Source organism: Dromaius novaehollandiae, chromosome Z (genome assembly GCF_036370855.1).
Source record: "Dromaius novaehollandiae isolate bDroNov1 chromosome Z, bDroNov1.hap1, whole genome shotgun sequence".
Classification (NCBI taxonomy): Eukaryota; Metazoa; Chordata; class Aves; order Casuariiformes; family Dromaiidae; genus Dromaius; species Dromaius novaehollandiae.
The window spans coordinates 48312521-48339160 of NC_088132.1; the positions used below are offsets into that span (position 1 = coordinate 48312521).

The 26640-nt window shown below is 38.4% G+C and overlaps 1 protein-coding gene and 2 long non-coding RNA genes across 11 annotated transcripts in view; 1 reads left to right on the forward strand and 2 right to left on the reverse strand.

Moving 5' to 3' along the window:
* Positions 1–11614, reverse strand: part of LOC112980264 (uncharacterized) — a 490489-nt gene extending 478875 nt beyond the window's left edge. For 4 of the 9 annotated variants that reach the window (XR_010386267.1, XR_010386268.1, XR_010386266.1 and 1 more), the window contains exons 1-2: positions 8740–11614; positions 117–174 (exon numbers count right to left, since the gene is read on the reverse strand). This is a non-coding gene — a long non-coding RNA (uncharacterized LOC112980264). The remainder of the gene's footprint in view (positions 1–116; positions 175–8739) is intronic. The other 5 variants (XR_010386271.1, XR_010386272.1, XR_010386269.1 and 2 more) reach the window with 4 other exon arrangements.
* On the forward strand, positions 11615–26618 carry LOC135325055 (serine/threonine-protein kinase RIO2-like). The gene is made up of 10 exons (XM_064502492.1): positions 11615–11816; positions 12119–12257; positions 13124–13240; positions 14281–14456; positions 17308–17396; positions 19067–19258; positions 19673–19765; positions 20694–21227; positions 22206–22302; positions 26320–26618. The coding sequence occupies exons 1-10, from the start codon at positions 11751–11753 to the stop codon at positions 26479–26481; spliced, it is 1665 nt and encodes a 554-aa protein (XP_064358562.1). The 5' UTR covers positions 11615–11750; the 3' UTR covers positions 26482–26618.
* Positions 24373–26640, reverse strand: part of LOC135325057 (uncharacterized) — a 32302-nt gene continuing 30034 nt past the window's right edge. Inside the window, exon 8 of the long non-coding RNA XR_010386277.1 lies at positions 24373–24900. This is a non-coding gene — a long non-coding RNA (uncharacterized LOC135325057). The remainder of the gene's footprint in view (positions 24901–26640) is intronic.

The following is a 26640-nucleotide window of genomic DNA, read 5'->3' on the forward strand; positions in this document are numbered from 1 at the left end:
TAAGCCTCGCCAAGGGCTCCAGCTGAACTAGCAGTCAGCATCGGTCTCAAATCCTCACAGAAATAACTCATCCTCAGCGCCACCCAAGAACCACAAGATATACTCTCCAAACTTACGGAAATGAGAACTAAAGCTCCAAGCAGCTGCCATCATTACAGTCAGGGCAGAATTGACCTGGAACGAGAGAGCAGAGTAGGAGAGAGATCATCTGGAGGAGGCCAAGTAGATGGATATGAGAAAAACCAACTGGATATTGTGAATGGGAACTACATTCGTAACGTCAACTCATTCCCTCAAGCAGCCTGTCTCTGCAAGCGGGAAAACATAATAAACTCTGTGATAAACAGCTACTTAGTAACAAACAAAATTTGCTTTTAAACTCATCCTTGAGCAGCAGAGTTCTCAGTAGCTCTGTTTAGTCAGTTGAAAAGTGCCATCTTGCTGGAAATACAGTCTATTATGGTCCATTCAGAAGGAGTAGTAGGCTTGGGTCACGGTCACAGTAGAATCAACACCTTTGAACACATCTAGAGCCACAAAAGTATAGCCAAAGCTAAAGACAGGTTTGCAACAACGCAAGAAGCTCCAACTCTAGCACTAGCTTTATACCTAACTGGGGAAAAAGGCTTCTTTATTTTGCTGCCTTCTCCATTGCCCCACCACCCACAGAAGCGCAGCAGGAAGCAAGCCATATTATTTTCAGTCCCCAAAGTGATACTATCCTAATAGGAAGGGAAGGAGGAATAGCAAGAACTCTGAAACAAGGATGGTTTGTTTCAGCGACTCCCTGCTACAAGTCGAAAGTTCGCTCTCGTTCTGCAGCCTCCCTGCCGCCACACAACAGGTTCAGAGACAGAGAACAAGCAGCAAAGAAACTCTGGAGTTGCTTCCACAATTCTGGAAATTTGTGAAAAGAAAAAAAGACATGCCATGGGTAGAGGCTCCAAAACTACTCAAAGAAATTAAGTAATTCCAGGCAAGACACAGTGGGGACCTAACTCAGCACAATGTGGACAGACCTAACTCAGCACAATGTGGACGGTCCCACTTCAGTGTAACAAATACATTTAAAGACAGATGATTTGGTCTTTACTTTTTCCAATTTTGTGAAGACAACTGTCCCTTGATTTTTGAATCTTTAGGAACAGCAAAATTGCAGTTTTCTCATGAGCACACTATTCCTTACATTGTTTCAAACCACTGGGATTTCCCTCATTTAAGAGCAGAAAAAAGGAGAGGAAAAAGAGGTGTCCATCAGCCACCTGAGCCAAAACAGCATCCAGAAGTGGCATCAAGGTCACTTACAGAAGAATGGAAGAGCTAAGAGACAGGTCACCTATGTTAAATTAGGAAACGTGCATCTGTCACCACAGCACTTCTAGAAAGCACGCCTGATTTGATATTGTAAAAAAAAAAAAAAAAAAAAAAAAGATACAAATACAAATGCACTATAGTTGAATAAATCCCAAAATACATTTTAGTTTTTTTCTACACTGAGTTATGCATACATAATTTATGCCACTGTCTCAGACACCTGCTTGTTATAAATATACTTAACACTAAACTATTTTGAGTATTTTATTAAATCAGAAGGCTGTACTCAGCACACTTCCTTTCAGTGCTAGGATTAATACAAGAGTAGTTGGCCAGTCACAGAGCGCAGCAGAGCCAGGAAAAACATTCCCATATTTACATACTGCAGCACCAGAAAGTGTCTCATTTACACTGTGCCCAGAACCACAAAATTTATCAAATACATTTCCAGACTCTCCCAATCAAGTAAAGGCTGTATTTCCAAAGATATTTTGTTCAGTTCTGTGCTTCTTTCAATCATCACAAGCATACATACAGCTTTTACATTTTGAGAGCCAAACTCCTGGATTTTCCTGAGTTAGGAGGCAACTCCTGATCCACGCAGATCTGAAAACTGGGCCACAAATGATCCACTCCTCATTTAAAGAGCAGTCAATTTAAAAGGGGTAGTAAAACATAAAGCAGCAAGCTTGCCAGAGCAAAAAGCTTGCATGTTGTCCAAAAATCAAACACCTGCCTAGGAGAAATGCTTCCTCTCCCCGCTAACAACCAAGCCCTTATATCCTTACTTTGGATTTCCAATAGGATGAAAAAATTGAAGTACAGTAATAAAACAAGATGCTTAGGCATGGATTCATACAAATTTCATACACCTTCTGAAATTCATTTTTTAAAAATACATTGTTTTATACTTAGAATTTGATCAAAAGTTGCTATAAAATTTCTCTCTCTAATTTACAATTTCTTTAGTGAGACTATTGTATCATCTTTTTCATCTGATAGCATCATATTTTTAAGAAAAATCTGCATACTTGAGATAACATTAAATTTTCTATAAACTATTTCTTCAGTCTCAGGAACTTAATCTGGACTTTCATTCCAAATGGCGAAGCAAGCTACTTTTGAGAGGTATAAGTTCCACTATTATACTTTCCTTGCGTATTCATACTCCTATAGTGCTGCAGAATTAAAATTCACTTGGTCATATTTCAGATCAACCCAGAAGCTCTCAGCTATATAATGTATGACCATCTTAATAGTTGTTTGGGTTTTTTAAAATCAATTCAACTTTAAAAAAACTTAGACTAGGCGAGGTGCCCTACAGTACGGGAAATACTTAGGAACAGCAATATCCATGACAGGAGATAACTGTGTTCTTACTGCTGCAGTTGAAGAAGGAAGAGACTCCTGTAGAGTACCTGGCCAGTTCTGAAAAGTTTTGAGATAGAAGATGGATTTGTTAACATACAGAGTTATATTTGCTTAATTAAAATGTTATTATTATCAATTCACCTGAGAGCTCATGCTTCTCAGAAGAAGTTGCTTAAGGACTGACTTAAGCCAACTGTAATAAAACTGTCCACAACAGACTTCATAGTAAAATAACAACTAAAAGCAAATGAGTATGACAATCACATACAAAGGGTTTAACAAGTTGCTGCTTCTCAGATCTTAATTATAACTCCTTACCTGACTGGGTGTACAATAAAATTTGTTTCAATGCAGAAGAAGATCAGTTAAACCAAATAAAAGAAAGCAGAGTTTGAACTCACAACTGCAAGAATTCTCAGAGGTGCTAAAATTTACTTTGATCCCTAATAAAAAATAAAAATGCTTTAAAAGCCAAACGAAAACAAGTGGAACAGCAAATTGTTCAAGACCAAATTAGTCATGGTTATTTCATGAGATCAGGTTAAATACCAATTTGACAATAACAGCTTGTCTACGGACAATCCGTAAAGAAAAGGGAAGCAATACTAATCTTGCTAATCAAAACTAGTTATGTCATCATCTTCAATTTCCAGTTTAATTGCCTATTTCAATCTGGTTGAGGATCTGATACGAGGGATACTTTTACCTGTTTGACGGAGAGGAGATGAAACACCTAGTTTTTAATACAGTTTCAGAAGAATATACTTTATATGTATGTACACATTGTGTAATTATCCACTCTCTAAATAAGTAGGGTCCCACATAGTGCATGAGTATTCACACCATCAGCTGAAGACATTTAAGCTTGCTGATGCCCAAATTGGAAACCTGAGCTCCCTGTGAAATCAACAGAGCCTCCAGAGCATTGAAATCCTCCATGCCAGGAGTCTGCCCAAAGCGAGCTATCATTTGTTTGTGTTTCAGCTAAAGCAACTCAGCTATTTTCATGAACGTGGTTATCAAAAAATATTGTCTTGCTAGTGTTTAAAAAGGTAATACAAGAAGGTATACAAAGGTATTCAAGAAGGTAATCCTAAAAAAGTAACTCAAGGCCCATATGGTTCACCTTGTACAAGCGAAAGGCAGATGAGTATTCAGCAAAAGTAAAAAGAAATTAGAACAAGTAGTTACAAGTAAAAAAAAGCAGCCAAATGCACTGATACAAACCAGAAACTCCTAAAATCCATTTAAGAGAAAGGAAAAAGAACTGCTCAAGTGACATCACTCATGTGACTCACGGCCACAAACGAGTAAGGGCCTGACTCTGCACTACAGCTTTCCTCAGTACACAGGTTTCTGAGAGTCATCAGAATGGGACTGAACTTCAAACCATGAAGTCTAAATTCTTAATATTTCATTCAACCTGCTAGTCTCTGATTAATTACATCTCTGTGTTCTTTATATTACAGCACATTTTAAGTTCACTTTGGTACCGCAATTAGGAATAGCGGCTACTGCTTGGGCCTTCCAGCTCAATGCCAGGCAATGTTCAGCTGTATAAGCTTTGTTCACATATTGCTTTAAAATAACTTGCATAATGCTTGTGGTAGGTACACACTCTCTGGGAACATCTTATTAAAGAATCATTAATGATTTTCATGCAACAAAAGCTTCCATAGGTAACATTCTGAGGCAAAACAGTTAAAAATGACTTCAGCTGATGAAAACAATTACTAGGAAAATAAAATATATATGAGCTGTTAAATCAACCTTGTAATATTTACATTTCACTTTATATTTTAATTTATGGACTTGTAGCATTTTAAATTCCCTACACCATAGAAAGGAGTAGTGAAAATGACAAGAGAACAGTAGGCATTTTTTTTAAACTGTTAGCAAAAATGGTATCCTAAAATAAATGAATGAAAGGATATAGAATCCAAGGGAAGTTGAAGTTGGCATAGCAGTTTAACAAAATACATTCCAGAGCGTGCTGAAGGATTATGATTCTGTAACTATGCTCAGGAATATTCCCCCTCAAGCCTGGAGGGAAAGTAATGATCATGACAAAGCTTCGTAATCTGAATACAACCCAGTCTTATTGCTGGGTAGCGCCAAGGCTGTCCTTGCATGCAGCACCAAAGAGAGGAGGAAAGGTTCTCTGTTCATTTAATATTTGAAGATGTAAGAAATTAACAGTATGTAACATGCCACTCTAAACAGAGTACAGTATCTTGAATTTCAAGGACAAAGTGATTGTAAATAAAAGTGTCTGCATGGAAATAAAGGATATTCAAGAAGAAAAGTGTTATGATTTTTAAGCAAGTCAAGCCGCATACTGAAGCTCTAAATATGTTAATGTGTTTATTTAAAGCCTAACCTGCATGCAGGCCAGAATAAGAAGAATATCCATGAAATTAAGCAAAAGAGCACTTAAATGAACTTTCAGCATACTATTTATTTACCACAAAGCACAAATAATTCCCAATTCAATAGTTGTAAAATTAGCAGAGAAGACAGAGACATAAAGAAAAGAGTCTAATGTGTATGTCAGTAGCCAGAACTTGTGTTTAAACTGCAAGTTCCCTGTGTAACCTAGACAGCTCCCTTATTCTCCCTGTGCCTAACCTCCCTTCTATAAACTCAAGACTCTGATATTTTGAGGATAACTAGATGAAAATTTATGATACATTTATATTGCTGGAAAGGAACAAGACAAAACTGTAATTTTTAAAACAAAACTATATTATACAGCTGACTTCTTCAGTGTTCTGATCAAAGTACATAATTATACACAACAACTCGTTACCTGCCTGCAAGTTTGGGGTTTCTTTATTGCCTATCTATCCAGTAGCCTTACTAAATAATTAGTTTTTCAGATAGAAATTTGATAGTCTCTTAAGAAATAAGCACTAAGATTTTGACCACAGAATTTTTTTTTTTTTTTGATAAATGAGTCATTAAGCCTCCAAAGGATTCTTGCTATAGCTAGAAGACATTTGTAAATGGATTCTTCTTCTGGTTGTCTTTCTACTTTCTGACAGGTTAGCATTAGCATAAGTCTCTGAAGGCCCATTGTCTTCTTCAAAGTGTGATAAGATTGAACTGAAGAAGAGGAAGCGAGGAGGGTACAGCTGGCTCTCAAAGGATTTCCAGTAAAGCAGTACTGGAAAGAGATACATTCGTAATAGCTTTTGAAGTCTAGCACTTTTGATTAATATTAAAGTGTTCTGACATATTTAAAGTCTGCTTATTATTCTACATTAAGACAATAAAGTGAGTTTTTCCAGCACTCATTCTTTCTACAGCATTCAAGCTGGGGTTTGTAGATGCAGCCCAAGTACTGAAGACAATATACTTATGCATTATCTTCTACGTATATTAATGAAATGGCACCAAAAAAAAAAAATCAGGGAATAAACTAGAAAACTAAAATACAACCTACAGTCAGCATGGGGAAAGATGAAAATCAACCTGAGATGATGCAGGACAAGTATGACAGCACAAATTGACTGTTACTCTCTGATGAAAAAAAGTATTCAAGAGGAGAAGATCTGTCCAGGCTTAGAATCCAGGTAAGCGATGTGAGGTCAGCAGAAAATAGCTCAAATAATAGATGAAACCAGTTTTCATCAATTAAATCCTTAGTGCTTCAGATACACTGCTAGGTTCCTTCAGCACTAGGCACTGCCTCTCTGGCAGTCTGCTTCAGAGGCAGATGGGTGCTCATTTTGAGCCTTACAGATCTCTAATGACCCAGTAGGTGGGCTGGCAGGGAACCTGCGAACCAGAGTACCACAGCTCCTAATTTGAGGTTTCACAATCAGGTTTGCAGAGTTCTCACTCTGCTGCAGCCTGCCAACTGCCTGTGCCCAGGACAGAGCTCTGTTCCCTTTTCCTTGGCTTCATCCCAAATCACAGAAACTGAACAAAAACATACTAGCTTGAAATTCTCCATGCAGTTTATTAATTCCCTCACCTTCATCAAGAAGTGAAGCAGTATTGAGCCTTATTCCGATATCTCCCCTTGAATTTATATATCAGGGGTCTCAGCAAGGGAGTTTGGCATACTACCTTCCTCTGTGCATCCATCCACTGCAGGACAGCAACTCAGGCCAAGACAGAGCTCACAGACTACCTCCTTTTTGGATAGCTAAGCAGTGATTTCAGTGAAAGAGCTATCAAGAAAATGGACTATCCTTCTAAGAAGTACACAAACCACCAGACGATTACACCATTTTCTGTTTACAGAAACACTGGAAAAAGCAAACTACTTAGACTAGCAATGAAATACATATGATTTTACTGGGTGGCATCAATTTATACCAAGCTCTGACTGCCACAAATCTGAGTTTAGCACCATTCAACATGCAGTGAGCTCCACAAAAAGCCTGTATCTGTAAAAGCTAGACTGCATTTTAACACTTCAAAACATACTATTATTTTTAAGACTTCTGTTGGAAGTCTCTCAACAAACACCAAAAACTTAGCTCAGAAAACGAGCCAACCTTTCAGCCTCTGAGCTTATTCAGAGCAATGTCACCCTGATGAGGCAGAGCAGAGAAGCTTGCACTCATGTGGAAAGAAATCCTTGCTAATACACTTCATGAGCACTAAGCTTCACACACTACTTGCCATGAGCATTAAAATAATGGTGTGCTTTGTGAGCCCTACAGTTTTTAACAATAAAGAGTATGAATAGCTGGCTAAATAGGTATTTGGGGAAAGATTTAATAGTGTTAAAACTTTTACATCATTTAATTAGAATTGAAAAGTTCCCATATTATCTACCCTGAAAACATACACTGCCCTGCTTTAAAAGCCTTTCAGGAGGGTATTTTCAGCCATAGTAAGGGAATGCATCCCAGCTAGACCTCACACATACTGGATGAGCTACAACTCTGATGCAAAGTGAGCTGTGTGACCACCAACTAAGGTTCATGAAGTTACCAAACACGACCTTGACAAATGCCAACTGCTGATCTGAAATTCCAGGTATAAACATGCAGGTGACATACAGGCATCACTGTGGGCTCATTATACATATAGTAATCACTTTTTTTCTTTTTAGTAATTCAGACACGTTAGCAGTTAACTAAACTAGGAACTGTAACACTACCAAAGTCTATTCCCTGAAGAGTTATTACTAATTTTCATTTGAAAAGGGACACCTGCAGCAACAAAATCATAAGCATTCATATGTATCTTGAGAACAGCAGTTTCCTAACACTGCTATGAATGAGCCTAGTATATGAACTGCACTGTTCAAACCCTACTTTCAACAAGAGCTTCTGGGGATTTATAAATCTACCTTCAGAAAGGAATGTGCAGGATTTGTATATTTGGCATAGATTCTGCTATTCATTAGAAAAGTTTTACAAACACCGGGCCTTTTCTGTCCCCACACTTATCATCTATATCTATTTATATACACACAGGGGGTCAAAGCTACAATATTCAAAAATACCAAAAATGCAGTGTTGCAATACACAGTTTTCCTGATAAAGTCAGCATCCCCTTAGAAGTAAACTAACCAGTCAAAAATAACCATACTTTTACAGTTCTCAATAATTCTGTTGCATCAGTGTGAACTTCTAGAGAACATTCTTTTTTCATGGTTAAACTCGTGAATTTAAGCTCACGTGGAATTTTTAAGAAAGATTCCTTTTTTTTTAAACTGTTTGTACTCTAAGTTTAACATCTCAGTTTATGAGTTCAACTTTCAAGGTGCCTCCTTGTAAGTCCAAAATGTTTTTGTGCTGTAAAGAAGTGTTGTTATATTAAGAATATTTAACAAGATCTGCTGCAGCTAGAATCCCAAACACAGTAGCAGTAGCTCATACCAGAAAGGGTTTTAACATGTAGGCTCTTAAATATTCTCCAGACTGGAGAAAAATTTTAAAGTTAACATTCCTTGTCAAAAGCCAAGAACATGAAGTTCTCGGTAGTCTTATTATAGGAGTATTGCTCGAACTGCAGGTCTTCTAATTAACTAATGGTACAACGAATTAATGTCTTCTTTTTCACCTTGAGATAGTTCATTTGGAAACCTACCTCACAGCCATGTGTTCCCAATGTTTCTAGCAGAAAGACGTCACAGATATATCCCATCCTCCAACAAACCTCGATCAGCAGACACCAGAGAGCAAATCAAGAGATGCAGTTCCTCCTCATGCTATGGGAGAGCATGAACAACAAAACGATGAAAGAAAATAAGATAAACCTATCGATTTAAGCTTTAAATTTAACCTCTGCAAGTGGAATCAGTTAAGATATTAGACAAATACAGAACATTTCTGCCATGCTATGCTGCAGAAACAAACAAAAACACTTGAGTTTTGCCTGCTCCTTTCTACAACAGCTGCCAACCCCTGAAGCAGCAGTCTGTGCTCTGCAGCCACCAAGCCATGCAGCATATGATGGTACCACTAAGTCTCAACTACCTGACCACTGTGAGGCACTAACCACCTTGTAGCTGACAGCTCTGCTCATCTGCATGCTGGCCAACACCTACAAGCAAGGGTGGAACAATGACAGAGAGTAAGAAACAATGCAGACACAGTGGTGGTGGGGGGGTGGGGGAGACTTTGAGAAAAAGATGTAGAAAAAATTAAGTAGAACTATCCTGGACAAATTTGTCTGTTCCAATACACATACAGAACAAAAAGCTAATAAACTATAATTATTTACTGTCACTCTCAATCAAGTGCTGCAGAGTAACTGGTTCAGTGCTAATTAGACATTAGACATTGACCCTTTCCTTCAGAGGTAGCTGAAATCTACAGCTGACCAGCACGACTGCTTGTTCCATAGTAAAATACCATGATTTGAAAAGGATAAATAACACTAGCAAAGCAGAGGGACGGATATGAAACTGGGGCTTGCAGAGGTTAGAGAGATGAGGATACTACAGTAGAAAATTTGGGTCATGAGGCTCTGCTTTCAATAAAGAGAATAGAGACAAGGAGTTTGGAAGAAGGTGCAAACCCGTGGACTGGGGCAAACCCATCAATTTGACTTGTATAATGCCATTCCTTGGAGCTCATTAATATAAGCCATTAATATGCCGTTCCTTGGAGCAAGGAGGACTGTATCACAAGCTTGTGCACAGCATGCATACGTTACCTTGCATCTTGAAAAAGTGAAACATTTAAGAATGCTGAAAAGTGAAACTGTTTAAGAAAGTTTGGGGGGGGTCAAGGTTTTATCAGTTTAAGTTAACAGAGAGTCCTCTTTCACCATTTGAAGACCTAAAGAATCTGAAAAACAGAAGAAAAGGGTTGAAGTTCACAATGTCATTTTACAAAATAGTTGAGTTAAGGATGTCTAGTACATAATTATTGTTACAAGATAACAGGATTTGTTAAGCTCTCACCACTGCAAGTTAATACACAATGCAGAACTGCTACTAACACAACAGTAAAAGATGCCTCCATTTGTAAACATGAGTTTAAACCACCACCCTCCCAGGGTTTGGGAAAAAAAAGAAAAAAAAATCCTCACAAACTTACCAAGGAATATCCATTTTTGATCAAAACAAAAAAAATATTGTGATTGTTATCTGAAGGCTGAGGCACTTTAAGGAAACATTTCCTACATGGTCACAGATTTTGTCTGCTGACACTCATTATCAGAGTTTCTAGTAGATTACATTTTATATATATACATAGTGTTTACAACGATATCTAAGGTGGATTTAGACATTCTAAGTGATGGTAAATGTGGCATCCCTCGTGATACTGCCCCGTGGCTCCCTGACATTACTTAACAACATATACTATGTTTTCTGTGGGAAGTTGCCTGGCGCTATCAGGAGTCAGGGGAATCCCCACGAACCCTGGCAACCACGAGCAAGGCCTGCAGAGGCTGTGGGCTGGGTCTCAGCCTTGCCCAAAAGGGGTGAGCAAAGGTGCGTGGGGCTCACCACCGCCAGGCATCCCGCAGAGCCAAGCGGAGGGAAAGGGGCAGACATAGGCACTGCCAGGCCTCAGGAGCTAGACACAGATCCAAATCCCTATTGACCAGGTCAAAACCAAGGACTCTAGCCTAGAGTGTCCGGGCTGGAAATGATCCGGGTCCTCTGTTTTTCCAGGAAGCATGAGCGTTTTTACAGATGGGGTTACCAAGCGATTCAGTATTTTACTACCTCCAGAATCTTTGTACAACACATCACCTGGTATACACACACACTTATAAAAATATATACATTATGTACCAAATCAGGTACTTAAAAATTTCCTTCTAGGTCACTCGCTGAAGCTGTAATACAGGATCATTATACGAAGCAGATTTTGAGAACACTTAAAAGCAATAAAGCAATCCAGACACTCCACAGAAAACACTGTACTTCACCCCTCGTGTAGCCCGTTCCGCAAGCGCCGCCGCTTCCCGGGGCCTCCCGGCTGCCCGCGCCCCGGCCTCGAACCCCGGACGCCGCGCGCGGCTCCGCTCCGCTCCCGCCCCGCCGGCGCGAGCGGGCGCGGCCGCTACCAGGCGCACTAGGAGCTCCCTGCCCTCGCAGGCGCACTAGGCGCAGGTGTGGCAGCGGCGGGTAGGGCAGGGCGCTTAGCGGGGGCAGTGCGGAGCCGCGCGCGCTGGGGTTAGTGCTCGCGCCGTGCCCGCCACCCACGCGCAGCGGCTGCAGAACCAGCCGTTAGAATCGTCACTTTGCCTCGCGCCTTCAGAGGGGTGCTTCGTGCTTCGTGTAGGCTGCCGCTCCTGGCAGATGTACAGGCGGCCCAATGAACTCCTTCGCAGCAGGGAGCGGACTCCGGCCAAGCCTCGTAGCAGGGGCTTGTTAAGCGCCATTGCTGATCCGATAACGACTCGGTGAGCAGTTAAGCACACACAGGTCCGGCCGGAGACCCGAGTGCGTATGCAGCTGCCAGGACCTGTCTCGTGCACCAGCCCCGCCCCGTTACGGGCTGGGAGTGGCGGCCGCGGCGCGTGCTGACGGCTGTACGCATGCTCTGCGCGTGTGCGCAAGCGCAGAGCGGCCTGGCCGGTTTGGTGCGTGGGTCGTGGGGGGCTGCCGGTTCCGCTAGCACCCACCGACCGCGGCGGCCATGGGGAAGCTGAACGTGGTGATGCTCCGGTACCTCTCCCGGGAGCACTTCAGGGTCCTGACCGCGGTGAGCTGGGGGCGCCGGCGCGGGGGGACGAGGGGGCCCTGCCGAGCCGCGCGGAGGGGCCGCCTAGCTAAGCAGGGCCGGGCAGGTTCCGTGTGTGGATGGGAGACGGGGCCCGGGGCGGGCGGAGGTCGGCGCCCGCAGGGCCGCCTCGGGGCGGAGGGGCAGGGCGGGCGGCCGCCGCGCGGGGAGAGGCGGCGGGTCTGCGGTCAGGGAGCAGCGCGGCTCCTGCACTGCTCTCCTGCCCCCTTTCCACAGAAATACCATTTATAATGCATCCTTTTTTTTTTAATTTGCTATTTTAGGTGGAAATGGGCATGAAGAACCATGAAATAGTCCCTGCTAGCTTAATTGCTTCCATCGCCAGCCTTAAACATGGGGGCTGCAACAAAATTTTGAGAGAGTTGGCGAAGCACAAACTCTTGGCTTATGAACGAACTAAAAGTGAGTTTGAATTTTGTATTGGGCTTCCCCCGCTCCAACAAACACTGCGCAGTGGTTCATTACTGGACCTTGATGCGGACGGGTGTCCAGGACGCTCGCTTGCCTGACCCTCCCTTGGACCAGCCTGGGAATCTGGATTTGTGCAGCACCAGGTGTTGCAGCTGTCTGCTGAGCTGCTCGCGCCAATAAAGATGAGAGCCAGAATAGAGAGGAACATTGTTAACTTCCTCTTGCTTAGTTACAAAATTCAACAAAAATAAAAGAATGGCCAATTAGGGCCATATTCAAATGTATACAGGTATCAGCCCAACTGGGTTATTGTTTTATCATAACACACAAGCTGGAGCAGACTGCAAAAGAGTCTGGTACCCTTCAGCCCATCAGAAACAGTTACTAATGTATTTTTTATTCCCTGTCATGTGACAAGTAGCAGTTGTGAGGGTCCTTTCTTTCAGCCTTGTAGTTGCATGGGGCTTTGCAAACATACTGTGGGAGTCTCCATGAAATTCCTTTCCTGTCTGTCTCAGTTCTTCAGAGGTTTAAGAGTGAGGATCTCTCTATATCATCAAAAAAATCCCAAATCCTGTCTATGTTTCCTATCCTCCAAAATACTGTTTTTTTCCATGCTATCTAAGCTACTACCATTGCTGCCATTATTGAGAGGCTAACAGCATGTCTGTCTTTTACCCAGCTGTTACTTTTCATGAAATTTGTAGGTAACTGCGCTGATATTAGCCAACAAGGGAAAAAAATAGGTTTTTGCCTACCATAAACTGAAATAAGGAACTAAACTAAAAGGAGACTTACTTTAAAGGTAATGTATACGTAATAAGGAGTAAAACATTTTGCAATTTATTCCTATTTAGCTGTCCAGGGCTACCGGTTAACTAATGCAGGATATGATTACCTTGCTTTGAAAACTCTGTCTTCCCGGCAAGTCATCAATTCTGTTGGAAACCAGATGGGTGTTGGTAAAGAATCAGGTAACTTGAAAAATGTTTTTGATAATTTTTAAGCAAAGAAAACTGTAGTGCTGCAAGTGTTTTGCTAGAAAATGAGTAAAATTTACTCAGGATAAACATGTCAGTTGATCTGTCAAACACTTAAGATTTATGGGTCACTGTTTGAAATGCTGTGTGAGGCTGCTGGCTGCATTTGATTTTTTTCTTTAGAAGATTGGCCTTTCACTTTGACCATTCTGTATAACTTTTGGATTGGCACTTGAAAATAAACTTTGCAGGCAGACGGCTTTTGTCTTGTGCTTAGTGAAGAATCTTGAACCATTTTACAAAAAGATAACTTTAGCTTTTCTTGTCCCACCTGAAAATGAGATAGGAAGGTAAAATACTGTTAAAACTGTTGGAGTACTGTCTTTGTTTTTCTTAAGTTCGGGTAGCTTTTAGCCTGGCACAGTGTGAAACTGCTTGAAGAATGAGGAAGACCATTATTGAGGACAAATGGTAGAAATGAAACATAGGCTATTATTAACACTAAATTTAGAGGCTGATTTCTTGGGTTCTCTGTCCAGTCAACAGAAAGAAATAGAGTCCCCCAGAGTGTGGTTAAGAACGCCAGAGTTTGTCTCCCGCCCTAAATTTCCCTCTAGAGGAGCTTATATTTCTTGCTATGTAGACTGGAGAGATTAGCCTGAATATAGGTACCTTAAGTCAGGCAGTCTGAATTGTCTCTGTTCCTCCTTTCAGTTGTTTTTTTTGTTTGTTTGTTTGTTTTTTTTATCTCTTACTCTGAATTATGTTTTGGATCACATCAAAGTTTATTTTAATGGGTACCATGATCTCTTTGACAATAATGTCTTTTTTGTGTTCAGGTCTTTAATGTACAGTATGTATATATAGTTGTCTTTAATAACTCTCAGAATAAGTGTAGGTGATTTCGCCATGCTGGAAGTAGCAACTGTAAGAAGTGAAGCAACAAATATCTTGCAGCACTTTTTCATCAGATACTAGCCTGTTAGATACCATTTACTTCTCAAATGTATGCTAGTATTTCTTTTGTCTTCTAGATATTTATATTGTTGCAAATGAAGAGGAGCAACAGTTTGCATTGAAATTGCACAGGCTTGGAAGAACTTCTTTTCGCAGCCTTAAAAATAAACGTGACTACCACAAACATAGGCATAAAATGTCGTGGCTGTATTTATCCCGGCTAGCAGCAATGAAAGAGTTTGCCTACATGAAGGTAGGTGATTGTTCACACTAAATCAACAATGGTGTAGCAGACTGGAGGATACTCCTTAGATTTTGTTTCAATCCATTCATATTGGTAATACTAATAAGAGTTACATGTTTTCTCTGCTGGGCTTGAAGTACACATTTCAGGTAATTTCAATGGTATATTTCTTATATATTTTCCAGTGGCAAAATGTAGCTATGCCATGAAAGTCATATGGTGTGGAAATGGATTTTATAGGAGAAGTTCAGATGGATAGTGTTATTTGCGGACAAATGACATAGAAAGCTGTCCAATCACCTGTATCTTAACAAGGCAGCAATTAACCATACTGTCGTTGCACTTAACTTCTTTGGAAAAGCCAAGAAAAATATCCCTGTATTATTTTGTTGGTCCATGAATACATGTACTGGAGAAAACTTGTGAAATGCAGACAGAGTTATGCCTTATCATCTTGACTGCATTTCAGTCTTGTCATTTAATTTGGGTTCTTTCTGCAGACATAATTGTGGAGTGTTCTTAGGGTTGTAGTCAGGTAAGTTTCAAGCAAAGTTGAAATTCAGCATGTATCTAATTTGGAACACAAATAGTGTGTACCAGTAATACCTACTTGTTTTCCATAAAAGATACTCTGTATTTTAGGTTGGAAGGGACTTCTGGAGGTCATCTAGTCCAGTTTCCTGCCCAAAGCAGAGCTAGCTTAAAGGTTATATCAGATCACTCAGGGCCTCATCCTGTTGAGTTTTGAAATTTTTTTAGGATGGAGATTCCACAAACTTTCTTGGCAATCTGTTCATGGGATCCCATTCATGTAATTCTCTGCCTCTGTTTTCTATACTCAAGAGTTTAAGTTCTTTAGAATTTTAATGATAGTTGGAATTCAGTTAAATGGTTCTCTTGATAACTTATTTGGTTATTGAGATTCATATTCATATCTATTAAAAGTAAGAGTAGTCAGTCACTTGAGAGTTAAAAATTTAAGGACAGTAAGTCAACAATTTTGGATTGATTTTAGTTGAGATTTTGCTTTTTGCACTGGTAAAAACACTCCAGTACAAAAGTAGGCAATATAGATCTTAATGTGGGGAATTTAATTAGGTGACCAAATTCTGTGTTTTAAAACATGCCCATACATGCAGGCTGCCAGTAATTTGCTGTCAAATAAATTAGATTTCCCTTTAACCAGGATAAGAGTCATTCATATTTAAAGTCAAATCTGTTTCTGTTGTTATATCAGATTCTAAAACAAGAGAGAGTTCTTTTACCTATTAGTGACTCATCTGAGATATTAAATATATTCCATTTGTATTAAAGGCTGAAACATCTGTACGAATTGGATACTGAGGTTGCAGGAGACAGTATTAACTTCGGGATGTTTGGCTTTGGGCATCAGTCTTTAAAAAGACTTGGGCATCCAGTCCCCCCTCCCCAACACTACTTGCAGAATTCTTACTTAGCAACACCTAAGATTCCTAGTATGTGGGAAATGCAAAGATTCTACTTTATATGTAACCAAAGATTCTACTTTATATGTAACCGGTTCTGCTGCTTCTCCTATAAATTTCCTTGCATGAGCTTGCAAATGAAAAAAGAAAAGGCTATTTACTGTTACTCTGTAATCTGTCAGACACTTGTTTTTGTGCTGCTGTTTTACTGTAGTTTTCTTTCTTACCATTGTTTTCAGTTGTTGCTGTGCCACTGAGTGTACTCTTTCAGTGCAAACTAGTGTTCTGAGCTGAAAAGGTACACTTTGTTCTGTACTGTTGGAAAGTAAATTTAATTTCCAACCATATATTTCTACTCTCTCTGAGTTCCAGATTTTTATGACCTGCTTTAAAAATGCAGATGTCGTAAAAAGATTACAAGTTGATAGTGGAAAACTAGTTATCAGGAACTACCTTCTCCTCTTGTGATATTCAATATCACTATGTATGTTTAGCATGATTTTCTTGTTTCTGCTAAAGATCTTGATTGTCCTTAGGTTCTACCAGTGGCCATCACAGAGAGAAAAAGGACTTCTATCATCAGTTAGAAACTCTCTCTGTTGGTATTTTGGTCCACATGTAAATCATTACATGGCCAGGACTTGTAGAAATATGGGCCTTGGAATCAATTTCCCTGAAAAGGGAGGATGGAGAAGATTAAATGCATGCTAAAAAGTGAAAACAGTGTAAGATTTAAGTAACAAAAGCTAAATTTATGTTGCTGTAACTTAGAATCTTCTCATAATGAAATTCACTTCAAACAAAAGAATGACCAAGAAGAGAACAAAAAAGAAGTTGAGTATTAAATGAATGACAAAACTTGCATTAGAAAAAGCTAATAGGAGTGCTTCAAAATATTATGACTTCCATTTGTTAATCTGTAATGTGGTGCAATGCTGGCTCTTAACATTTAAGAAATGAACTCCTGCTTACAGAAACTCTGTATATTTACTGAGTTAAAAACCAGACAGAACTGAATTGGCAACAATTTAAAATGTGGAGTCTTTTTCTAATGCCTGCTACACTATTCCTAATTATCTACTGTTGATTACTTGGCCTAGCAGACTAGATATGATTCTGTCTTTTTTCCATTCTGTGTTTTCTTTTTCCTCCAGATGCAAGATGATTAAACTGTGGACAAGATAAAAGCATGTTTAGTGTCTAAACTTATGAACATAATTTGTCTTCGCAGTGAAAATTCAGAGGGATATCATGCTGCCTTCCTACTTGAGCATGTACTTTGATGCTTCTAGTTAGCATTGGATAAATCTGTATTGTGCTGCTCCCCCAGTAGTATTTACTGCTTAGCGTAGATGAGAGTTTGTTAATACATGTAATGTTTTCTTAACCATTTACATATTGTTGTCTCTTTCCAGGCTTTGCATGACAGAAAGTTTCCTGTTCCAAAGCCTGTAGACTACAACAGGCATGCAGTAGTTATGGAACTTATTAATGGCTATCCCTTGTAAGTACTGAAGCTTGAATTCTCTGTGTAATAGAAACCCTGACAACGTCAGGTTCAATAAGGTAACAGGGTTGGTGTTCTCCCTTGGCATATAGGTGAGTTGTGACTTCACCTTGCTGAATGTTCCTCTCTAGCCCACACAGGTTGGGGTTCTGGCTAGTTACAGTCTTCCTTCTGTTATCTCTTTATTCAGAGAAGCTGATATTTCTTTTGTCCAAAGAAATTGCTGAAATAGATATTTTAAGTATGAAGCATGAAACTGATATTTTAAGTATAGAATACATCAAAAGAGCAGTGAGGCATAGGTTAATATTACAAGTGTTTTCTACATAGAAACTGTGTATCCTGTATGCCTTTCATGTTGTGATCTTTCTTTGACCTCAGCTCATGATCCTTGCTGTGGAAATTCAGCTAAGATTACAACTCACCATTTTACAACTTCTTTTAAAAAAATGAGTTTCTTTGCTTTGTGTACCTAGAATATCTATCTATCTATATATAATATAATGTGTGTATAATTTCCTTTATTGTTGTTGCTTTAGAGAATGTTACAATGAGCTGTTTAACGTACAAACAGCAATGATATTTAGTGTTTCTAGATGTGAAGAGATAGCTTGCTTTGTTTGCATAGCTGAATGCACAAGGTCCGTTTAATACTCGGTGTAATCCAAAATAACCTAGGTGCTTATCCAGAGATTTAAAGTGCTCAGTTCTAGAACAAACCAGGTCATGTTCTGATACTGCAGTCTGTATCTGTAATGGGCACTTTAATCAAAAGAGAACTAATCCCAAAACTTAGGTGAAGAGTAACATGGAAGAAGAAATGCCTTTAAAAATGCGCTCTATTCTCTTTCCCAAACTTCATTTGTTAAATAATTCCATATCTGTGCTGTAGATGAAGCACATCAATTCCACGTGGACATCGGCAGTGAAAGTTTACTAGGCTATCACTGTTTTGCAGTCCTGACCTGAAGGAGAGGCTGTAGTGGATATTTCAAATATGCCAAGGTCTCACAAGAGGCCGGTTAACATGACTTCCACATTCAAAGAATGAACGTGATATTTTATGATATACACTGTGGCTGCGGGGGAAGTATTGCCAATTAATTTTAGCACCAACATGAAAATTTTTGACAGCAGCATGTTACAATGCTGCTAGGTTTCCACTGTACTTTCTTTGTATTGTATGAAAATGATTCATTCTCATAACACTGTAGTGCTGCATTGAGACCAAAATATCTCATGAAGTAGCTGTAAATGCTGACCTCTTCTTGACAGTGCTTAGTGTAACAAAGCAACTGCCTTTTTTCTTAGTCTTCTTGTAAAGAGAAGATGATCTGTATTTTGCCCTGTTAAGCTCCTTTGCTTTCACTGGTATAGGTTCAGGTTTTAGAGGGTTTTTTTGTTTGTTTTGTTTTGTTTTCCCCTAAGTTAGTCTAGAAAATACATTTTTATGAAAGGAAATGTAATGGGGCCTGTCAGTTTGACTACAGAAAGACCTAGTTATTGCTGCTACTGAGAACAGGAGGTTGGACTAGAGATCTCATGAGGTCCCTTCCAGCCTGAATTACCCTGTGATCCTATATGATGTATTTCATCTACCTTGTACGTATTTCATATAATTTAAGTCCTTGAAAGTTCAGGATATTTTATTTTATTTAACTTTGCAGATGCCAAGTGCGCCAAATGGAAGATCCTGCCTCTGTCTACAGTGAATTAATGGATCTAATTGTAAAACTTGCCAATCACGGTTTGATTCATGGTGATTTCAATGAGTTTAATCTCATATTAGATAATGATGACCGTGTCACCATGATTGATTTCCCTCAGATGATATCAACATCACATCCAAATGCTGAATGGTAGGTGGAAACTTAAAAGTGTTTTCAAAGTAAATCTAGCAAATGATGATAACAGCAAATGGTCAACCATGACTCCTCATTTTCATAAGTCTCTTTCTAATTTTTTCTACTATGTTGTCACGTGACACAACATGACAAACCTAGTTTGATTTTATGAATGGGGAGAAATGTCTATTTAGGATAAATATGCAGTTAACTGGTTCTCAAACAGAATGATGTCTTTCAATACAGAAAAGCTTAGAAATAAACTGCATGTCAACAGTTTGTCTCTCTAGCTTTTTCTTGTGAGATCATTAGTAGACCATTAATTTTTAAATAAAATCAAAAAATACAAGACTTTCAGGGTAAAAGTTAATCAGTGCAATAAATTTCATTACCTTCATGTTATGTTTCTATAATTCTGTATTTTTTCAGGTATTTTGACAGAGATGTTAAATGTATTAAAGAGTTCTTTAAGAAACGTTTCAGCTATGAAAGTGAACTCTTTCCAACGTTCCAGGATATCAGGTATAAAATGCCACATGAATCTGAGTTCTTCTATTTATGGTATTTTTGTTGGTTCTAAGAGAATAACGGATGTTTTTGAGAGAGATGAAAAAATAGGTGCAACTATGCAATTTAAAATAATATTTGTCATTACTGCTGTAAGAAGGGTCTGTTTTCTTCAGCCAAAGCTACTGTAAGTGGTTTCCAAAAGCTGAAGTGCACTTTTAAATCTGCTGCTACCTACTTTGCCTTTCTTCTTGCTGCTGAGAAGGGGAAGATATTAATCCAAAGTCTTGATACAAATGACAGATATCTAGGAAATGTTGCAGTGATGCAGAATCAGGTTTTCACACTCCTTAAAACCTATTTGACACTGCTGGTATATGGGTATATTTGTGCTCCAATTTTAAATTTATTTTTTAAATGCCAGTAAATGTGGTGACTCATGTTTTCAGACTTTTTTTGATGTTTTTGTCCCTTTTGAAAACTAAAGTCACTTTGCACACATTTTAAGAATGAAGTTGTTGCAATGAAAAGGATTTTATTTCATATTGAGCCCCTTTTCAAAAGGGGGCCACATTTGCATCAGTCTGAACGTTGGTGTACCCTTCATTGTTCTGTGTGCATAAACATAATTTGATCTTTAAGTCAAATTATATTCCTACTAAAATCAAATCATTTGCTCTATATAAATAAATGCTGGTTGCAGAGACAGAATCATCTCCTATAGGAATAGTCTGCTACTATCAGGCTACAGTCTGTTAACTAATTTACCCAAAGCTCAGCACTATCATATTGTGTGCCATATGTTTCAACAGAGTATACTCTTTGTTAATAGTATTTGAATAGTTACAGTGCAACTTGATAGTATTTTGAATCCAAAATAAGGCATATTAATAGCACAATGATTTCATGTATTAAAAGAAACCTACTTGTACTTCTTTCTCAGGAGAGAGTGTTGTCTCGACATAGAGATTGCTGCCAGTGGCTATACAAAAGAAATGCAGGAAGATGATGAACTGCTTTACCCAGCAGGTCCTGATGAGGATGATCATAAAATAGAGACACCAGAATTTGTAGAAGATCCTGAAGGTAAACTCAGCTTCCTCAGCACAGATAAAGGAAACAGAGGAGACTTCATGCATGAAGTGGATGATTTCTCTGAAAGCAGATCCTCTAAAGGCTTGATGAATTGCAAAGAGGCTGATATGACTGAAAGTAGTGAAAATGCACAGAGACTGAGTGTGTCAGAGTTGAGTTCTGCCTTAGAAGAAGTTGAAGGGCCAGCTGCCCTTTGGAACACAAGTAATGATGCAGAGAACTCTGTAATTGCTTTTTCTGAGGACAGAAGGATAACTGAAAATGCTGCTGAAGTTGAAAATCAGACAGATCAAGGAGAAGGCCCTGATGACAAGGACAATAAAGATGAATGCCCTGATCTGGTTGACTTGTCAACATTAAACAAGCAATTTAGGCCTTACAGGTAAAGATTCACATTAACTGTCTAAGCGTTCACTCCCTCGTGCAATAAATGGGCATCTTCCAAGTAGTTCAGCAAGGACTGCTCTTTAGCCACCTTTATTTAAATTGAAGACTCAAAATTCAATTTATTTATTTTTTTAACGTTAGAGTGAATATCTTTCCTGTTGACCTGATGCTAGGTAACCTACTGATTAGTGTAATGCTTCTTAGTGTGACCGATCAGTTGTCTTGCAATGTAGTATCCAGTGAAAGAACTAGTCTTGGAATTAATTCAGAGATCCACCTATTTTCTGTGGTGGACTTTTTTTCCCCTGTCTTTTTTTTTTTTTTTTTTAATTAGTAATGATAGTGAAAGACTTCTTGATGTTAAAATACTTCTTCTGAATAACTCTTATGATTAGATTTATAATTAGAATTCTCTTTCTTAAAGCCAATTTATTCTTCCCCTTGCTCAGCTGAAGTTATCAAGAACACACTCCTTGGAATATATTATTCAGATATATTTTACTGTCTGTTGTTCTGGCTTTTAATTCTTTTCCTGACCTGTTTAGAAATTCCTGCATACCTTCAGGCTAGCAACCTTATATGTGAAACTATAATTCTGAGTTTGACGGCTCCCCATATATTTGAATACGCATAGAAGCTCTTACACTCAGTCTTCTTCTCATCCCTTTTGTGTTTTAGGGAAATGACTTGTCTAGGCAATACGCAGAATCTGAAATACGATTTGTCATTTTCTGAAGTCTCTTTTAATGAATTTAGTATGTATGTGGCTATTGTGTAAAAAAAAATCTTACATGTCATAAAATGTGTGTTTTGAAGAACTAGAGTTAAGATTTCAATTTTCTGTAGTACTCAGATGTTGTGTTGAGAATTTTCAGATTATATCTCAAAATCTTATGATTAGAACATGTTGGCCATAAAAGCCAAGGATGTTTATTTTGTTGCGTGGAATAAAACATCAATTTATGTATCTTAGAAATGAAGAGAATATGGCTGATATCAACGAGCACAGAACCAGGACTAAAAGTATCACATCAGTCAGCAGTGTTGGGAGCTGTTCAACCATTCCACCGGTAATTATTATTATTTTCTAGTCTACTGCCAGACCATCTTAAATTGCACATAGCTGATGTAAGTATTTATAAAAATGTTCTCTAGCATTATTTTTTGAATGGTTATTATGAGGTACCTCTATGGTTTGCAGTTCCATACCCACAGAAAAATAAGACTAATATTTCTGTAATTGTTTAGAAGTAAACAATTTCCAGCACTTGCCAACATGTGTTGCTCTTTGCTGTGCTTTTCACCAAAGCTCTACACCAGCATTAGCAGTTCTCTCATTTAGGCAAAAACAGGTGTATGGATGGTAGTACACTGATTTAAATATAATCAGTTCATGTACTTCTATTGTTAGCTACAATTAATATTTTTGAATTTTAAAAATGAATGTGTGAGCCAAGATTTAGTTGGCCATTTCCACTTCCTGTCTTACAAATTTCTTTGCCCTCTTCTCTGAAACATTCATATGAACTCATTTCAATAGGTCGGTTTTTGGCAATATGAATTTGACTTGTCCATCATAGAAATGAGAACATTTGGAGCTGAATTTAATGCCTTTTTCTTCAACCCCAGTCTATATAGTTAGGATGGCTACCTTTATCACATTTCAAAAGTGCAATTTAATTTTAAAGGGAAGAAGATTCTTTCTAGTTATAAAATATCCTCCATAGGAAATAGGAAGAAACTGTTGTCTTGTCAGCTGACACAGCAGATCTGTGAGGTAATTTTTCTTGTGGGTCAGACTAGATACTTGCCACTGTGTATGTGGGCGTGTGTATTCAGTCTCGGTTTCATTAACGGTTAGCAATAGCAGGCCTGAAGAATCTGTTTTGAGGAATATGTTAGTGTAGTTTCAGCTCTTTCGCGGCGTGGACCAAAAGTCAAAATGTGCAGATCATCTTTTCAGAACATTTCTACTGCTCGATAAGAGTATGCATCCTGTGAATTTTGTGTCTGAAAACCCCAGTACTGGCAAGAGTGATTATTTAGTTAGACTTGATGATTCTCATATACAAGCAGTCTCTTAAATCGAGCGTCTGCTACTTACTACTTCAGTAGTCTTGTAAAAAAGGCTTTACTACATCCTATTAAGTGAGTGAGTGAGTGATGTGTTTTATTCTGTGAATAAGCCTTGTTTTAGACAAGGTGCCTCTAAGTGGCTATATTATTCATAGAATGCTTGGCTGCTTTACTTTTTTCTTTTAAGATAAGTATGTTAAAGATACGGCAATAATAAAATGCATAAATAAGCATGTTAAGGAACAGCATATTTGTGTGTTGGCTAACACATTTTTTCTAGGACTTCATGTGAGAAGAAAACAGATGTCAATGTTAGTCATCACAGTTCTTATTCTAGGGGATGGCCTTGTGTCTCCCTAAGGAGACAGGGGCTTAGATTAGAACTATGCAGTGAAGGAAATGAGAGCCAGGATGATGTGCCCAGAGTTCTCTAGCTTCTGGTGCTTGCGATTTTATTTTATTTTATTTTATTTTCATCTCCAGTTCATTACTTTAAGTCTGCAGGATTTCTAAACAAGGTTGTTCCTACTAAGTCTTATAGAGAAAATGACTTGAAATTACGCTCCTATACCACTTGGTGGCAGCAATGGTCATTATGTAGTTTTGAAAGGTTTGTGAGTGCTTAGGGGATGTTTGTTTATTCTGTAGGCAGACACATAAAACACCATTAGAAATATTCAAATGGCATGTATATAGCTAATATTCTGTTCTAAAAGAAAGAAACACAATAGCAGGAGAGGCTTTTTAGAGATAGTGCAGGATTAAAAGTTGTTTATGTGGCTCAATCTTGCAGAATGCTTCCTCAGTAACTGACCACATGTTCTTATGCTAAATAAAAATAAAGTTTCTGTCCATTGCAGAATCTTATTTGAACTTTTGAGTGTTAGAGCTAAAGAAAGGGTATATATAATGAGCTACCTGTAACATAAGAAAATGATTATAGAAATAAAAATACAAAAGAATGGCACTGGATTAAGACTCACTGGGCTGCTTAGAGCCAAAGCCTGTTATTGCTGCTAGCATTTCTGTTGTTTATACAGCTTGCTTTCTGTTCAGTGGACAAAACATTAAAAAATAAACAGCATAAAAATATTTTCAAATTAAACATGTAGAAGGAATTTTTATAGGCATATATAAACCAATAGAAGTAATAGCAGCAGGTACATTCATAACTTGGAGACTATCCTGAAAAGAGAGTGTGTCATGAATTATGGAAAATCAGGTATTCTAGATGAAAACGGGTATCTTTATGTGCTTGTAAAAATCTTTGTAAGGACAATTCTAACTTAGAGGAAATTTTGTGAACTGTCCAAAAAGTAAAATAATAAAATGTAAACCTGTTTACTCTGAAGCATTTAAATAGTTGCTTAGGCTTAGGATGACCATGATAAAAACACTAGTGAGACTTACATGCTGTGGTTGAGCAGTAAAGTTTTGTGAATTTAAATTTTGATTACATACCTGTCAGAGATATCTGACATCTGTGTTGCAAAGCTTCTCTCATAAATTTTTGTAAAAAACTGCCAAGAAAGTCTTCTGCTGTCCTTGAGCACAGAGGAGAGAAGTAAAGAAGCCTTCCTTCAGGGTTCTGCCTATAAAAAGCACAGAGTGACAGTTGCCTAACTGACAAAAGACTACATCGGTGAAACAGTTTTAATTCTCATCAATTTTTCTTGTGGAATATTTTTAAGGAGAATCTACAATTTATTTCCAAAGAGCTCATGTATAAATGCTGAGTACCTTAGGAAAGAAGGATACATCAGATGCAGTTGTTTTTTTTTTTTTTTTTTTAATTCATGTGTTGATAGTCAGTCTGCATGCAAGATAACTTAGCAAACTGCTGTTCTGGTGACACCCTGATTACTACAAAATTCCTGTGGGAATCAGGATTCGGCTCTTGAATTCCTAGACTACCTTGTATTTTCTTACTATAGTTGTACTAGTCACAGCTACATTTAAAGAATATAACTTGTCAAAATTATGCTTTCTAGTTCTTGATTTATTCCCTACCAACTTGCTACTTAATATGCTACAGTGAAGTTTGGTTGATAGTACAATAAACAAAGCATCTCAAGGCAACTGAAATTAGGGTAAATGTGAAGGAATATTATTGGATGGAAACTCTTCCTCTTATCCAGTTATTTGGACATCAGCAGATCTTTTATTAATGGTAGCTTTATTCCTTGATATGCTTTTTTAATGCTGCAATATTAGAAAAAAAATAAGATACTCTTGGAATTACCACCAAGATAGGATTCCTGCATGATGACAGTGTTAGAAAGATGAAAAAAAAAATGTTTTGTTTTTTTCTTTCTTCCAAGACAAGAAACACAAGCACACACTCAATACCAGTGCAGCACCTTGAGTTGAGACCGTTATGCACATGAGGAATTCACAGCCAAAACCTGCTAAATAATAGCTTGATTTTTCTTATGCATAGCTATTGTTATCATAATGGGGAGCAGAAATGAGAATGAAAACATAAGTACAAATAACAAATGAAAGTTCTGTAAAACCACTGCCATTCTAGGGAAATGGCAGTCGCTGTTGCTGTAGAGGCAACGGACAGTCCTCAGCTTGTGAATCAGGAGCAGCCCTCTCAGCTGAAAAGGCGTCTTGCCTTGCAGCAGGGGAAAACAGGAAGGAAGATTTCCAAATGATTCCTGACTGCCCCCCTTCATTAGCCACACTGGTGGTGAAGAGCCGGTGTTTTCCATTAGAATTGTGTTCAGATCATTGTAACCCAGGCTTTTTAAAAAAAAAAAAAATCAAGGTGCTAGAAAAATGGGCACAAGCCAGACAGTTACTACGGGGGCATGAAATGCGACGGTTTTGTTGTTTTGCTTTGTTTTGTTTAAACTTAAAAGACATTTGTCAAATCTTCAAGCATAGAACATTACCAGCTTTTGCGTTTTTGTGAAAGGCATGTTGGTATTGAAGTGCAAGATTGTTATGGGATGTCTTAGTACTAAATGATCTTCAGACAGTACTGATACTCTATTTATTTGTAGGAACTGGTGAAACAGAAGATAAAACGTCAGCTGACCAAGCAACAGAAGGCTGCTCTGAGGCGGAGGCTGCAGAAAGGAGAGGCAAATATTTATACCAAACAGCGTCGAGAAAATATGCAAAACATTAAGTCAAGTTTGGATGCAGCTAGTTTCTGGGGATAACTTATTAAAGCTTCCTCTAGAACATCAGAAAACTCATAATATATCCATTTGAAATAATTATATTCTGGAGCAATAGCCCTTTTATACAATGGAATGTTATTTTCCAGAGCTAATAAACATCATTCTGGTTCCTGTGATTTGGTTGGGGGATTTTGTTTT

Bases quoted from the DNA above. Each gene is read 5' to 3' on its own strand.
- LOC135325055 (XM_064502492.1), top strand. From the start codon at position 11,751: ATGGGGAAGCTGAACGTGGTGATGCTCCGGTACCTCTCCCGGGAGCAC. The intron at 11,817-12,118 runs GTGAGCTGGGGG...TTGCTATTTTAG, and splicing joins ACTTCAGGGTCCTGACCGCG to GTGGAAATGGGCATGAAGAA. The intron at 14,457-17,307 runs GTAGGTGATTGT...GTCTCTTTCCAG, and splicing joins AAGAGTTTGCCTACATGAAG to GCTTTGCATGACAGAAAGTT.